Source organism: Micropterus dolomieu, linkage group LG20, assembly GCF_021292245.1.
Source record: "Micropterus dolomieu isolate WLL.071019.BEF.003 ecotype Adirondacks linkage group LG20, ASM2129224v1, whole genome shotgun sequence".
Taxonomy (NCBI): Eukaryota; Metazoa; Chordata; class Actinopteri; order Centrarchiformes; family Centrarchidae; genus Micropterus; species Micropterus dolomieu.
In genome coordinates this window covers 1,066,605-1,081,549 of record NC_060169.1, presented here as the reverse complement: position 1 = coordinate 1,081,549, position 14,945 = coordinate 1,066,605, and the positions used below count along the sequence as shown (strand labels likewise).

The 14,945-nt window shown below is 41.1% G+C and overlaps 1 protein-coding gene across 5 annotated transcripts in view; it reads right to left on the bottom strand.

Moving 5' to 3' along the window:
* LOC123958919 (SH3 and multiple ankyrin repeat domains protein 2-like) overlaps positions 1–14,945 on the bottom strand; it is a 221,894-nt gene that overhangs the window by 192,850 nt on the left and 14,099 nt on the right. Inside the window, exon 1 of one of the 5 annotated variants that reach the window (XM_046032665.1) lies at positions 8,208–8,268. The exons of the other annotated variants lie outside the window; for them this stretch is intronic. Within the exon in view, the coding sequence (XP_045888621.1) occupies positions 8,208–8,219 (12 nt within the window). The 5' untranslated portion in view covers positions 8,220–8,268. Of the gene's footprint in view, positions 1–8,207; positions 8,269–14,945 lie in introns of those variants that run through there. 5 annotated transcript variants of the gene reach the window in all.

Genomic DNA, 14,945 nt, shown 5'->3' with positions numbered 1-14,945 from the left:
GTAATGCTGAATCTTGAAGGGGGCCGCAGGAAATACAATATATTTGTCACTGACGTTAGCACCGACGGTCAAGGAACGAGCTACACACGACAAGCTTGCAGTTTGTGAGAATGTGCACCTCCTTTCTGTGTCCTGCTGTTGTGGGAAAACTCCTCACTCTATGCGCTCAGCATGAGATCATATCGCATATTGGAAAAGCAAAATATTGACTTTATTCTTTAACAACAAGCATGATGCGATGAATCCCATTAGTCCACACTTTCATATTTGCTGCACACTAACAGATCCAGCAGTTTATTGCATAATGTTAACAGTAAATTCCAACAACATAAAAAGTATTTCATTAAATCTGCTACAAATTAATCATTTTAGAAGATTTACTAGCCATTTAGGAACAACACCAGTATCCTGCTTCAACAAGAAATACATTGCAGAACTTTAACGATGAATCATCTGGCAACACTAGAGGCCTGAGAACCCTGTCCTACAGGCGGGACGTTTCCTCTAACTGGATTGTGAACCATCCGGCTCCTTGATCTTTTCCCTGAATAAACTAAAGGCTAACCACACCCACAGCAGTATCGCTCTCTCACACACACACACACACAGATACAGCGGCAGAAACATATAGAATATGAATTATTAATACAACCTATATGTGGTAAAAGTGGGTCAGTGTGAACTGGTCCTGTACGCTGCTTCCACTAACAGCACACTGAGAGGTACAGTGTACATTAGAAGATAATAAGAAACTGAGTTTTCTTTTTCTTGAGATTTATCACAGATGTCATAGTTTGTGTGTAAATCAGAAATGGATTATTATTGATAAGTGTCCTTTCTAGGGATGCACCGATTGTTTGGCCACCAAAATAAATCGGCTGAAAAAAGCAGTTTCGGTATTCGACCTACTAAGTCAAAAGACTGAATAAAATTCGACTGAACAATTACGTTGACATGTCGGCAGTGTGGAAGGATTTTAAAGTAAAAATGTAATTTACTTTACCGGACGCTCTCGGGCCCCGGACCACCCCCATAGTCTCTCCACATCCTGTGGGAAACACTGAAGAAAAAGCTCATTCTGACTCTTTAATTTATGCAGAGGCAAAAATGAGAATGTGCTTGTTCAGTGTTTGGCAAATTGTTTCATTATATTCGGTTTCGGCCAAGATTTTTCATTTCGGTGCATCCCTAATCTTTCTAATGCAAGTGGAAATAATAAAGTAAAGCAGTTACGTGATGGAAAGCAGCAGGTAAACTTACATTTCTTTAGTCATTTACTGATCGGTTTGAATAACCGTGTGGAATCCAGGAAGGGTAGCTGAAGCTAATTTGGGTCCTAATAAATCAAATCAAAGACTTCGCTGCTGTGCGGGCTAAACTAACAAGATGTCTTACAGGTGAGTAAAATGAGCTTACAGCAACAAGACATCTGGCCTTCTTGTTGTTCAGGAACAAGGACATCCTTGTTCTTATAAGAGGATATCTGTATTCTTTCTTTTTTTAACTACACACAGCACATTTTTGTTACCATTTTATGTTAATACTAGTGATTTTTCTGACACCTTTGCTGCTCAAAACTAGCCTGTATGCATCTCTTTGGGACTTGTAACATCAGTTCAGCCAAATTACGTGGCGCATCCGCAAACCGCAGTAAAATAATCAAGAACACTGGTTGACCTGCTCTTTTACACTGACAGTTAATTATTATATAAATGTTGGCGTTGCACTATTCCCTGACATCTCCTGTCCTCTCTCCGTGAACAGGGCGCCTACAGGACCAAGAGACACGGACCTGGCCAGAGGCTGAAAGTGGTAAGGCTCGGGACTTCTGTGATCTTTCATTTCGCTATAATCGGGGGGAGGCGGGGGTGGGGCTCCAGTGAAGAAAGGTCCTCCATCTCTCGACACCTGAGAGCCGTGACTATCCGTGCTAGCTAAACGTGACTAAAGCGATATGTGATGGTCAATGTGTGAATCTGTCTCTCTTCCCTGAAGTTAATAACAGTCTCTGGTATGAAAATCAAATGCTTTTTACACAAAACAATCTGCCGCTAAACTACTCTATTTTTGCTGCACTACAAGAACGCCACACTCTGCTTTTGTATGAATGACTAATGGTGACAGAGGACAGTCATTACAGTTCTTTTCAGAAACCCGTTCCGTGTTACGGAAGCTATACTCCCATGTTTGTCTTTGGTCTCTGGTGTTAAATGGGCTCAGACAAGCTGTAGTTTTAATAAGGGAAAGTCACGGTATAAAGCCCACAGTTAGTTACTTACTTAGTTGTGTGCATTTTCCTGTGCAATAAAATGATTATTAGTGACATTAAATGAGCACTAACTTTCAGTTTTATTTGTGTCTGTCAACCTACTGTTTATTTTTGTAATTTCGCTCCAATCCAAGATCTCAGCAATTCCAGCACTTTGATGAGTACAATGTTATCTAAATGACTGAAACATTAGCTGGAGACACAAAAACCCAAGTTATTGCACACTGTGGTTTCTTTTAACCACCAATAAAAATACTAAATCCTAGACACTAGGATTGTAGGTCAAAGCTCCAACTTAAACAGGACGGAATAATATAGGCTTTACTGAGAGTGTTGACTTTCCCTTAATGGTTATCGCCTTTCTTAGGTTATCCTTTCCTGTCCCAGAGTCCTGCTGGTTTTCCTTTTAGCCGACTATTTAGCACTGCAGTTTGAAAACTCAGTGACTCAGTACCAGTACCTTGAGTTTCCCTCTGCTTCTCCCTTTGATTTATTCTCTGCTCAGCCCCGAACTCCTGCCCTCATTCTCGCTTTTCTTATCCAAATTTGTTCACTTGGCTGGTAACTTATTTGTTCACTCAAGAACTTGGACCCCCCTCGTCCGCCCCCACATATACTCAGACCTTCGGTGTTCTTATCTCTAGGCAGACATATTGTCATCCGCTTAAACTTTGCTCGGTCATGTCCCTCGTATTAGCAGCCATCTGGGTCCAGACTAAATGAGTCCAATTTAAAAAGAAAAACAACTCATCATATTCACAATGAAACTGCTACAATAGGAAAGCTCTGTTATCGCACATCCCATGGCAACGTTTTGAGATAACAGCTTAAAATAAACTTACTATAAAACAAAATGCAGAGGAAAGCTGAGGATGGAATTGGCAGCAGCTCTGAGAAATATGTTAAAGCGCTGCCTTTCCGCTGCTGCTGGGAACAGTGGGGAGACAAGACAAGTGCAGAAAAGTGTCCAATCACTGTCAGGCAGAGCGATGGGGGGGACAATCAATGGAACTGCATGAGATAAATGACACACATTTAAGGACTGCGAGATGAGCAGAGAGAATAAACACTATAGTGCGCGCGCACACACACACACCCCAACTATCACGAGGTTGGTGAGTGGTTGGATAATATGAAATAAAGACCGTGAAAACATGATGCTGTAACAAACAGCCTCAGTAAATTCTGATTTATTACAACACCACCACAAAAGAACTAAAATGTCAGCATTTCTACTTTTCAGAAACTCCCTGTAGAGCCAGTTCCTGCTGGTTCAATTCCTTCATCACAGTGAGAGGCAGATCAAAATTATAAATTAGTCATTATCCTTTCAATATGTGGAGTGTCTCTGAGTGCAAGTCAGGTCTGTAGCTTACTGAGAAGCTGCATTCAACACTCAGACACAGAGGGTGAACAGCTACTACTTCTTTTAGAAGCACACCGAACATGAGCTGAAGCATCTGGCCTAATGTGGGAACCACTTGGAAGAACAGACTTGTTCTTAAGTTACAAATACAATGCTTTAAGAAACCTTGAGGGGTTCGCCAATTTTCTCTAGTCTCTCCTCACTGTGAGGAAAAACATCTGTTTAAACAATTATTACTGAGGCCATTTTACTAGGACAAAGTCCTAGGCCACTACTCTGCAAGTAGTCTAACTTAGCCTGACTCGTGTCCACTTTACTTGTGTCCAAATAGCCACAATCCACTTATATTGTACCAATGTACTTAAAAATCCAGGCTTTTAACAGATTTACAAAAGGCCTGGTCCGTTACCGGCCCAGTGTCGTCCACCACTTAACAAAAAAATAAAATACACTCTCGAACCAGTTTAGCAAATGCACGATCAAAAACTTGTTACGATCCGTCCTACTTGCAGATCTCTCCACATCCTGGCACCTGGTTTTTTTTGCGCAGTACTGCCCATTTGCAGCAAACCACTCACCACCCGATCAACAATTACAAAACACACAATGTCTGTGCATCTCATCTGTTGTTTTCCGGCTGTACTGCAGAAACATGCTTTACCTCTGACATCAATACAGTCATTGGAAAATGAAGACGGTTTTTGGATCAACGAGCAGCGGACCGTGATCCATCCGGCCCAAACAACCGGACCAGGCGCAGCGGCGGGTGCGGTGATCACTCAGAGCAGAGGAAAGAGAGCCGCGATAGGAGCCATGTTGGCCCAGCTTGGACTTAATTCTGCTCCTAAACGTCCAGTCTGAACAAAATGGGACTCATGTTGTCCAAGCAACAGAATTCAGAGACTGTTGTGCCCACATCGTTACAGAGACCTGCCCCATCAACATCCCGGATCAAGCGCTCGGTGGGTGGTCCATGTTCGTGGCTGTCAGCGCAAGACTTCGGCAAGATGAGGGGAGGTGGACTCTGTGTTTTACATCGATGACGCTTGGTGCTAAAACGCAGTCAAGATGGACTCTGTTTCCCAGATGTCAGACTGTTTATTGTGAAGATGAAACTTTCATATCATCATCTGGTTGCTGCTGTTTACATTCACCCCAGATGCAAATTCAAAAAATGCACTGCGGGATGTTCGGGGTGTATACGTGTACATAAATAACTGTATGTGTTATATTTTATATATGTTACAATTTATTATATGTTGTGTGTGTTGCATGAAGGGACAACAAATTTTGTTCTGTTATGCAGCGTTTGTATAACGACAAATAAACAACCTTGTATATCAAAACACAGAATCAACATCTGCATGCCCCAAGAACATACTGAACAATTCACCAAATAAGGTGCTAAAATGGCCCTGACATTTGTAACGCCCTAATCATAATCAATATGAAATTTAAATGTTACAGAAAAACTTATTAAGTTGTGACAGCTAGAGTACTGTTTTATTGGGCACTCCTGATTTCTAAAGACAGGATTTGAAGCTCTGCAGTTTGAAATTCTCTTAACTCTTGAATAGCGTTTGTTTGAATGTTAAGCTGAACATATATATAAATTTGGGGGCATTAATTATGCTAATGATCAAATCCCACGAGGACGAACCTCCTTTGAACAGCTGGTACGCATCGACCTGAAACGTTTGTGCAGTGAAGAGGGTTTGCTGAATCTGATTTAGAAACAATCAGAAACAGGAAAAAAGGAAGTTTTAGGATAAGAACACGAAAATGTTCTCGCATGAAGCCTAATGAGTGCTGACTCACGGCTTTAGGGCTGTTTGAGGGGGTTTACCTCAATATGGGAAGAACAAGGTAGGACTGTCTGCAATTTTCTTTTTAACACAGCAGGACAATTAATCCTAAACATACAGACAAGGCAGCCGTTTAGTTGAATGTTGCCTACTGGCCGAGTCAGCAATCAATGATGAGTTTCACTTGCTGGACAGAGGTGTCCACATTCTTTTCGCCAATTAGTGTACCAAGGGGCTGCTGCTTCTTTTGGGGTCATAAACTTTCAGCCGTTCAGTTAGTTACGCAGCAGATTTCACAAATATCAAAAATGACTTCATGTAAGATTGTTAAAGCTGAGATAATTAACGTTCGAGAAACTAGCAAGAGATGGTTACATTTTGAAAGTATCAAACTATATGGTTGTAAAAATTCTTCTGGAATAAATTACCTACCCCAGCTTTAACTTCTACATTTATTTTATCTCCTAAAATGTCAGTATTATGTATAAAAAAATGTTCTACAATTTCTTTTGTGGATGTGAACACCTTAAAATTAAAGGTTGAGAGCCGGCACTTCCTTGACTTCCAGTCATTATTTAATTTTAAATTCGATGTAGTACAGAGCAAATGCACTTCATATATATTGACCCATCTGCACCTTCTTTAGCTGCTACTGTTTCTCAGCTAATGGTTATATTTAGAAATAAGAGATGGGAACAAAGCTGTGACCTAAGGCTTAACCCTAGTTAGAGTTGGGCAATATAAATGATATATAGTGACAGCACTGTGCAAGTACTGAGTGAGTGGACAGAAGAAAAATCTAAATCAGATCAATATTTGGTGCGACTGCCCTTTGCCTTCAAAACAGCATCAGTTCCTTTTAAGAAGCCTTACAGAAAGTGCAGGCTGAAATACAGTCATTAACAATCACACGCATCAGCAAGGTCTCTCCCAGGCAGACATATCAGGGCAGACAGGAGTTTCCAGATGTGCTGTCCAAGCTCTTTTGAAGAAGAAACGGCCAACATTGAGGACCGCAGACGCAGAGATCAGCCAAAGAAACTTGATTGAGCAGCAGATGAGAGACACATCAAAGACAGACCATGTAGTTTCTGGAGAATTCTGGTCAGAAGTGGCCTTCATGGGAGACTTGCGGCCATAAAATCCACACCTCCAACATGGGAATAAGGCCAAGCGACTCAACTATGAACACAAACACAGGGACTAGGGTGCAGAAAGATGGCAGCAGGTGCTCTGGACTGATGAGTCAGAATTTGAAATATCCGACTGTGGCAGAAAGCAGGTTGTTTGCCGAAGGGCTGGAGAGCGGTACATGAGTTTCTGCAGGCAACAGTGAAGCACGGTGGAGGTTCCTTGCCATATGGAGTTGGGCAAATTGTTTACAGCACAATAATTGGCCCGAACAGTTACTAGTGTCACACAAAACGCTTATGCTGGGCAAGTGAAGATGATGTGATTTGATGGCGCCGATTACAAAGTGGAGAAAGAGAGAAAACAGCGAGGGACGAAGAAGAGACAGGCCGGAGAAAAGTGTGGGTAAGTATTTCTTATCAACAATTACTCAGTGTATTGAAGAAATAATCACACTCGATTACTAAAATAATCATTGGCTGCAGCCCTGTACCTTCATTTTATTAAGATTTTTCTTCTGTTCACTCACTTTGCATTTTGTAAATTGATAAAATATATTAACATGTCTATTTCAGCATTTTCTTTCACAGCTGCCTTAAACCTTTACACAGTGCTGTACCTTCCGATTCTGCTTTCCTGTTCTTCCCATTCCCATTATTCTCTCTGGTTGTATTAAACAGTTGCAGATAATAATACTAATCAATGAGGATTTACAGGATTTTTACCACAATGTGATGACCTGTCTTCACAGGATTATCCAGAAACCAGACATCCTTTTCTGCTGATATGTTCTACTGTTTTTCTACGTACTGAATTTCTAAGGAATCTGTATCGCCCACCCCTAACCTGAATGATCCCAGACCTTTACTGGGTCAAACCCATCACAGGTGAGATGTCTCTTTAATGCGTGCAAGTCCTCTTTATAAAAAGACAGTCATCTTTCCAGCTCCGTATTCTATCTGATCCTAAACCAGCCCAGCTTGAGTTGATTCACAGTAATACATTATAGATTACTAGTTACTGGAATAGGATGAATCGGGTCCCCATTAAGAAAGACGCTGTGTGCATTTAGGCACAAGGTACAGCAGCATTACGTCACTGATTATTAGAATCTCCTGACAATCCGACAGGATCGGTCAGCATGAACTGACAGCAGCCTCTCTGATCAGGAAAGTAAATCGTTAAAGCACAAACACAGCCTATGGAAATCTATTTACGCATGATCCATCAGGGGAGCTACCGTCTCGTTAAGAGGAGCCGAGCTCCCCCGTAGTTTGCACCCTGCCTACAATCTCGACCATCGGATGCCAGCAACAGGAAATAAATTTACTCTTTTACTCATGGATTTGTTTTTCTGCTGCTGAAACACCCCTTAATTTTGGATTTTAAAATGTGTTGTAACGCGGTTACTGAGACTGTAGCGGGTATAATATTACCAAATTTTATTCAGTAACGCGTTATATTACTGCGTTACAGCAGAAAGCAGTACATTACTGTATTGCGTTACTTCTGTACTCCCAGCACTGCTGATACAATAAAAAAAAGGGGGGGCATGCAAACTCAGGCACTTGTGTCTCTTCCTGCCTGTTAAGCTTAATATCATCCATATTTTTAGCTTCTGACTGAGCCTACGTACCATTTCAGCCATAACATCCAGAGGAGAAAAGTTCTCTCAAGGAGGAGGTTCCACTGTTGCACCCAGGCTCCCTGAGTGGGGGGGAGAGAAGAGAAGAAATAGAAGAGAAGGGAGGAAACAGAGATTTCTACAGTAAATCGAATCACTGCAGCCTTCTACATATTGCTACGTAGAAATATTATCAGCTTTAATATTTCATATTTACAGTGAGACGTACAGACCTCTGCCTCCACATAATGTAGTTACTAAAAAAAGCAAGTATTTCTGGTGCAGCCTACATGGGTTGATACTGTGTTTCACAAACTACATACTTTAACATGTCAGAATGTAGACATATTGTATTTGGAATACGGTTTGTCTTATATAAGACTTCTACGCTGAGAGTGAGACAGAGTGTTTGTTACATGCAAATCCCATTTATGATTATGCAACATGTTAAACACAAAGCATCAGCATTAATCACATCTACCCATCCACCTACAACAGTTCTCCTCCCCACTTCTCTCCCAGCAGAGAAGAAAGGGTGGGTGGGAGAGGGGTAATCTTTTGTAAATTTTGATTTGCGTCACTGTTTATTTATTGTATGTACTGTATGATCCTTCTTGCTGTGTGAGGAAATTCCTAATATTGTGAACTGACTATTAATTCTAGGTCTAACACAAGTTTTCCCAAGGTTGTAATCTCTCCAAATGACAAATTACTGGTGTGGTTTATCAAATTAGGCAGAGTCTGCTGTTAGGGTTTTGTTTTGTACAAATAACAGTTTTCTAAACAAAGTTATTAGAGCTATAGCCATCAGCCATACCAACATGTACCCTGTTTCTGCTGACTGAAGCCTACAGGTGTAGGCTTGGTCTGTACTCTGGTCCTAATGAAAAAAATTGAAATCTCAGGGATGCTGTGCTGTAGGCGCTGCCATCCTTCAGGTGAGACGTTAAACTGAGGTCCTGACTCACTGTGGTCATTAAAAATCCCAGTGCAATAATCGCAAAGAGCAGGTGGGTTCCCCGGTGTCCTGGCAAATTCCCCACCAGGCTCACTTCATGTGGCCACCTAATCGTACCCCTGAGTAATTGCCTCTATGCCTCCCTCCCGATCCACCTCAGGCTGATGTGTGGTGAGCTTTCTGGCTCAAAATGGCTGCCGTGCATCACCCAGGTGGGTGCTACATGTTGGGGTAGTGGAGGTAAATTTCTCCCCTTCACTCTGAAGATAAACTTAAGACAGTGACACACACAGAGGCTTTGACCTAGAATTAGAGCTAATCCATAATATATGAACTTCCTGTACACTAACTGCATTCATATTAATGTTCAATAGAACCTGATTACACAGTAATCTTGCTGTTGATGCAACTGCCTGCGCACACAATCCAATCTCTGAGGATGGGTGGGGAGGAGGAGGAGGAGGAGGGGGTAAAAACAAACAAGTAAACAGCTGAAGATCAAAGATGGAATAACAACCAGCAACCTGCTCTTTACTCAGTCGACTATGATCCTTGAAATCTTGAGTCACTTGAACACAGGACCATCACAGTGTGCGTCTGTCTAACATATAGAATATATATATAGGGTTTAGAGGAGAACTGAAAAAGCAGAAGCTGAACGATGGCTAAAGGACTGAGGAGCTCTGAGGAGACAGGTTTGCTAAATGATACAGTATGATCAACAGTGTTTTCAGTGTATATACAGAAATAAACAGAATATTTAGGGATTATTGGGACAATGCCACATTTCTGTTGTGTTTGCTCTGGATCCCATTACATTGGATTTTAAGTCAATCAATCACCTGCAGTGTTTGTCTGAATCAGTGTAACGTGAAGCGAAGATTATTTAAGTGAAAGTAAATGACAAGGCATCCTGAAATATCAAAATAACAAACACTTTTAAAGCAAAGATGGCTACATGCTTAACTTACACAATTCTGTCTGTCCTCAGTTCCTATTTAATATGTTCAAATTCCATTTAAACAGCTCTTTTTTTCCAGAGAGGACTGGCATCCTTATTCACTAATTAGTGTAAAAATCTCTTGAAGTCCTTTTAAATAATGCAGATGTGACAGAATGGCCTGGTTATTAGAGAGCCCATCCTCTGATCCTTCTGGTGAGGGAAGTCATTGTGCTTCACATTTAAATATTAATCCTACATGAGCAAAATCCTATTGTGGTGTACAGTTTCTTCATTTTCTCACAATTTAAGAACAAACAATGCAATCACATGCCGCTAAAGGACATGAATTAACCCCACGAACTAAGAAGATTTCTCATAAAGACAACTGACACTGTGCGTTTCTCAAGTGAGAAGATGCTGTTTGCTGTAAACTCAGGGAGGAGAGCTTGGCAACACATGCAAGGCCTTTCTCTTTAGGGAAGCGAACTATATATATGAGCATAGAAAATTGCTTTCAAAGTAAAATTCATTCTCATTAAAACTACTCAATATAAAAAGGCTGTTGTAGAGGAAGATTTTCATTAACTACATGCACAAGCCATGACATTTAAAGTAATGATCTGCAAACAGATGTTTGTGATGACTGACTTATCATGTTTAAACCTTTTAACGTTTTAGAGGTACTTTCATATCAAAACTTGAATGTTTAATAAAGAAATGTTTCTTTCTATACAGAGTTTGATCCCAGCTGAAACTACAGCTGAGGCTTGAGCTACACTATCAGACCATCGCCTCTCGAGGTACAAAGTGGTATAAGGACAGGCCAGGGCTAGTTGGTTAGCCTGCTAACTATGTAGATATCTCTGCAACACAAAACAGACGTCTTTGAGATGACGTCAGAATTGCTGTTGATCATCTGTTAGTTCATATTATACTTTTGGGCTTTTTCCCCTCTCCTTTATTAAGTTATATATCTTTTTTTTGCATGTAATAGGTTTGCAAAGTGAAAAAGCCCAAAGTCGAGCCAAAATCTCCCACAGAAAACTCTGCTCTGAACTGAAAACAGCTTGTTTGCAGTCCAGCATTTTTCCTTCCATCCCTGTGACGTCACAGCAAAATGCGCGTCATATCGCTCGCCAAGCGGCGACTCCGACACGCCCTCAGAAACAGCGAGCTGCAGCACACAGCTCTCCTCTCCCTTCCAAACACTAGCTACCCTCCAGGCAGTCAGTGGACAGAAAGTTGTTCCTGTGATGTAGAGACAGAGCTCAGTTAAAACTTTATGGATGAAATATCCTTTTGTTACAGATTAATAACTCACCAAGCTGGTCGGCAACATGTACAGCTGAACCGAAGCTGTTTACCGGCTTCTCGCTGACCCGCCCTTCTCTGCTTCCGATTGGCTAGTAGTGCTTAACTAGGAACTGAGCATGTGCAACTCCCAACACAGATTTTATAGAGTAAGATGCATCTCTCTGTGGCTAAAACGAAGCGTGGAGCAGCAGCAATGTGCAGTATGAAAAAAATATTTAGTTTTTTGAAAATGAAATCATGTAAACCTGTTCTGGTACAACCCCTAAATAAGATTTTGAACTGAAAATGAGCAGAAGACCACCTCTTTAAATGTTTTAAACTAAAATTCTGGCCATATCTTACACATTGCACCTTTAAAGCAGTTCTCAAGTAACTTATAGTACACTGCATTTAGCATATCTATAAAGTTGAGGGACTTTCAACAGATTTAAAATTACAGAAGCAGAGGCCACCTTCTAGTGACTTTAAGTGTTTGAGTCACTCAAACACTGATTAGTACACTTCGCATGATGCAACTCAGTAATGTCTGTAAGACAATACCTGCCTGACGTCCACATCAGTCAAACTCCACACTCCCAGTTTGAAACACAGTCCTTCCTTTAAAACTTGTAGCCCAAGCTGAGACAACCCTGATATCCCGTCTCAGACGTGACACAGCTCCTCCAGAGGCGCTGAAGAGGTTATACAATGATTTATACTACAGAGCAGTATCATGAGTAATCCTGATGACGAGCAAACTGACCTTTATGTTTAAAAATCAAGCAGTTTTGGCACCCACAATGTGTGAACAAAGGAAAGTGCGCCCACTACTTGTAAATCTCTGCTTCTTAATCCTTTAAAAACACAATCAACATATTTCCAAAAAAACAGCAGTGCTGATTGATTGAAGGGTGATCTGTCATCTCTGCAGAAACACCGCAGCAACAAGCCCTTCATCACCAAAAAATGCAGATTACAGACAACTGCAAAACAAAAGCAGCCTCTTGAAGCCGCTCAGTCTACTATTGAATCGTCAGCTCCTCAGGAGGGCATCAAACTGGGCTTCCCAGTAATGGAGCTGATGATATAGTAGGTATCCATGGCGACTACATACCAATTTAACTGCTTCTGAGCATTTTGTGTGGAGACAACTCTATACTCAAGCTAGGATTTCATGGTTTTGTGACCTTGGTGTCCTGTGTGGCTGCCTAAAGCTGTGTGATTGGTGAGTCCGGAGGAAAAAATAGGCCACGCAGGGAAATGCATCTAGAGGCAGGACTTTTCCAGTGAGGCCAGAACTATTAGAAGCACACGTGCAGAAAAGAAGCTATGAACAAAACTCAGCTGGCAGTGAGCACTCAAAGTAACAGGAACCGTGAGTCTCAGTGCCACCAGAAGCCAAAGCAAATGCACTGCTAGTAAACAGTTACATTTGGAGCAGACAGAAACGGTCAACAAAGCACTACTGGCCAAATGCACTGCACAATTACAGCTCTGCACATCTAATTCGTTGCATAACTCCATTTAAAAATGAGAGGGTATATTAATATTGATAGTGCACATACAGAAATGTAAAACAAGCTGCTGTTACAGGCCTGTCAAATGTTTCATTGAGGAGCTTAAATAATTAATATCAGAGAGAATTTTTTAATTTAATTCATGACAATGAGTGTCATTTAAATGTACTGTACATTACTTCATTTAGAAATTATTGGAAACATTATATAAATACACATACAGTGTATTTGCATCCTGTGACTGCCTCTCGATATAGTCCTTTACATTGTTACTGGTGGAAATTGAGGACGACAAAAGCCAAGTGTGTGTACATATTTTACATAATGTGTCGAACAACATCAACCTTGAGTTGAGTACTGCGGTGTCAGACAAAGTCTTCTTTATTAAATGGTGAAGTGTTGAATCCTCTCATGAATCCTGGTTTTCATTCAGGTTTACTTCTGTGTTATGCGGCGTCACTGCACAAGCTCATCTGTCTTTTTGTTGCTGGCTTTTCTAGTCTCTCTTTACAAAACCTTCATAATCAAAAAGAGTAACAACTGGTCTTGTCCTACCAAAAGTTTTATGGACATCTCCTTTATAATGGTGGTTTATGGGGAAAATGCCTTTTTTTGTGTCGCAGAGAGTTGCAGTACCGCGAGTGACCACTGGGACAGAATGACTGCATCATACAGGACTGAAATCTTAATGGTGCAATGATCTGTTAAAACTATAGTTTTATAAAGTTGCTATGGAGAATGCTTTAGCAAACACTTTACTCACCACGAAGCTGTGTTTTTGAATTCCACCAACTCCAGAGAAAAATATATCTAGCGTCTAAATGTTTCACTATCTTCACTAGCTAGCTGCTAGCTTTGTCTACTGTTTGGTAAGCAGGTAGTGTACAGTACAGTGGATTCATCAGAGATTTATCAGTGAAATCAGTTATCAGTTTTTGTTCCCACCCAAGCATGATGGTATATTAGGATTATTAACATGCAGAACGTGTTTCTGTTAGTAGTAGCCACTTAAGTTATTTTCTAAATGTTTCTTTATTGCCCAATGTTAAAAGTGATTTCTGCACCGCTGATGTCATAACGTAGCGCCATCAAACGTTGAGCTTTTTTATATTTTCTGTTTACTTAATGAGGTCATATTATGCTTTTTCCCCCTCATTTATTGAGATATATGTCTTTTTTGTGCATGTAAAGTCCACTCCAAAGGGAGTTCACATTTCCCACAAAAAACTCTGCTCTGAACTGCTTGAAAACAGCTCGTTTGTACTCCAGCCCTTTCTACTGCTTTGCTCTGACGTCACAGCAAAATATGCATCATAATGCTCGCCTAGTGCCTAGACTGACAAGCCCTCAAAACACTGAGATTCAACAAATAGTAAAGGGCAGTAGCGTCGCTCCAAGTAGCTCCATTACTAGTTTCATTACATTTCTCAGTAGCTTGATGGCAGCGTCGCTATTTTCTGAATCAAATAGCTTTTCAGTAACAAAGCTCTTTTATTGGCCAAGTAGCGCAGTAGCTTCCACACACGCTACATTTTCTAAAGCATTTCTGAAGGATCAGTGAGTGACGCCACAGCCACACACGGACCTGTATGTGCAGCCGGCAGAAGCGCTTCCTGTGACGGTGACATCACGTACCGAACCTTGGGCTGATGTCTGCGACTGCTGCAGGGAATAAAGACACGCGTGATTGAGTTTACTTTCTACTGTGTTAGTTATTGTAACAGCTCTTGTGAGAAGGATCAGGGTCCAGCCTGGACAGCTCGTCCTCTAGTGAGGAGGAAACTTTGATATGTAGTGGCAGCAGTGTTGGGCAAGCTACTTGGAAAATGTAGCAAGCTAAGTTACTAGCTACTCTACATTAAATGAAGCTTCACTACACAGAAGCAACCCCCCAGTGAAATGTAGCAAGCTAAGCTACTAGCTACTCTACATTAAATGAAGCTTCACTACACAGAAGCTACCCCCCAGTGAAATGTAGCAAGCTAAGCTACTAGCTACTCTACATTAAATGAAGCTTCACTACACAGAAGCTACCCCCC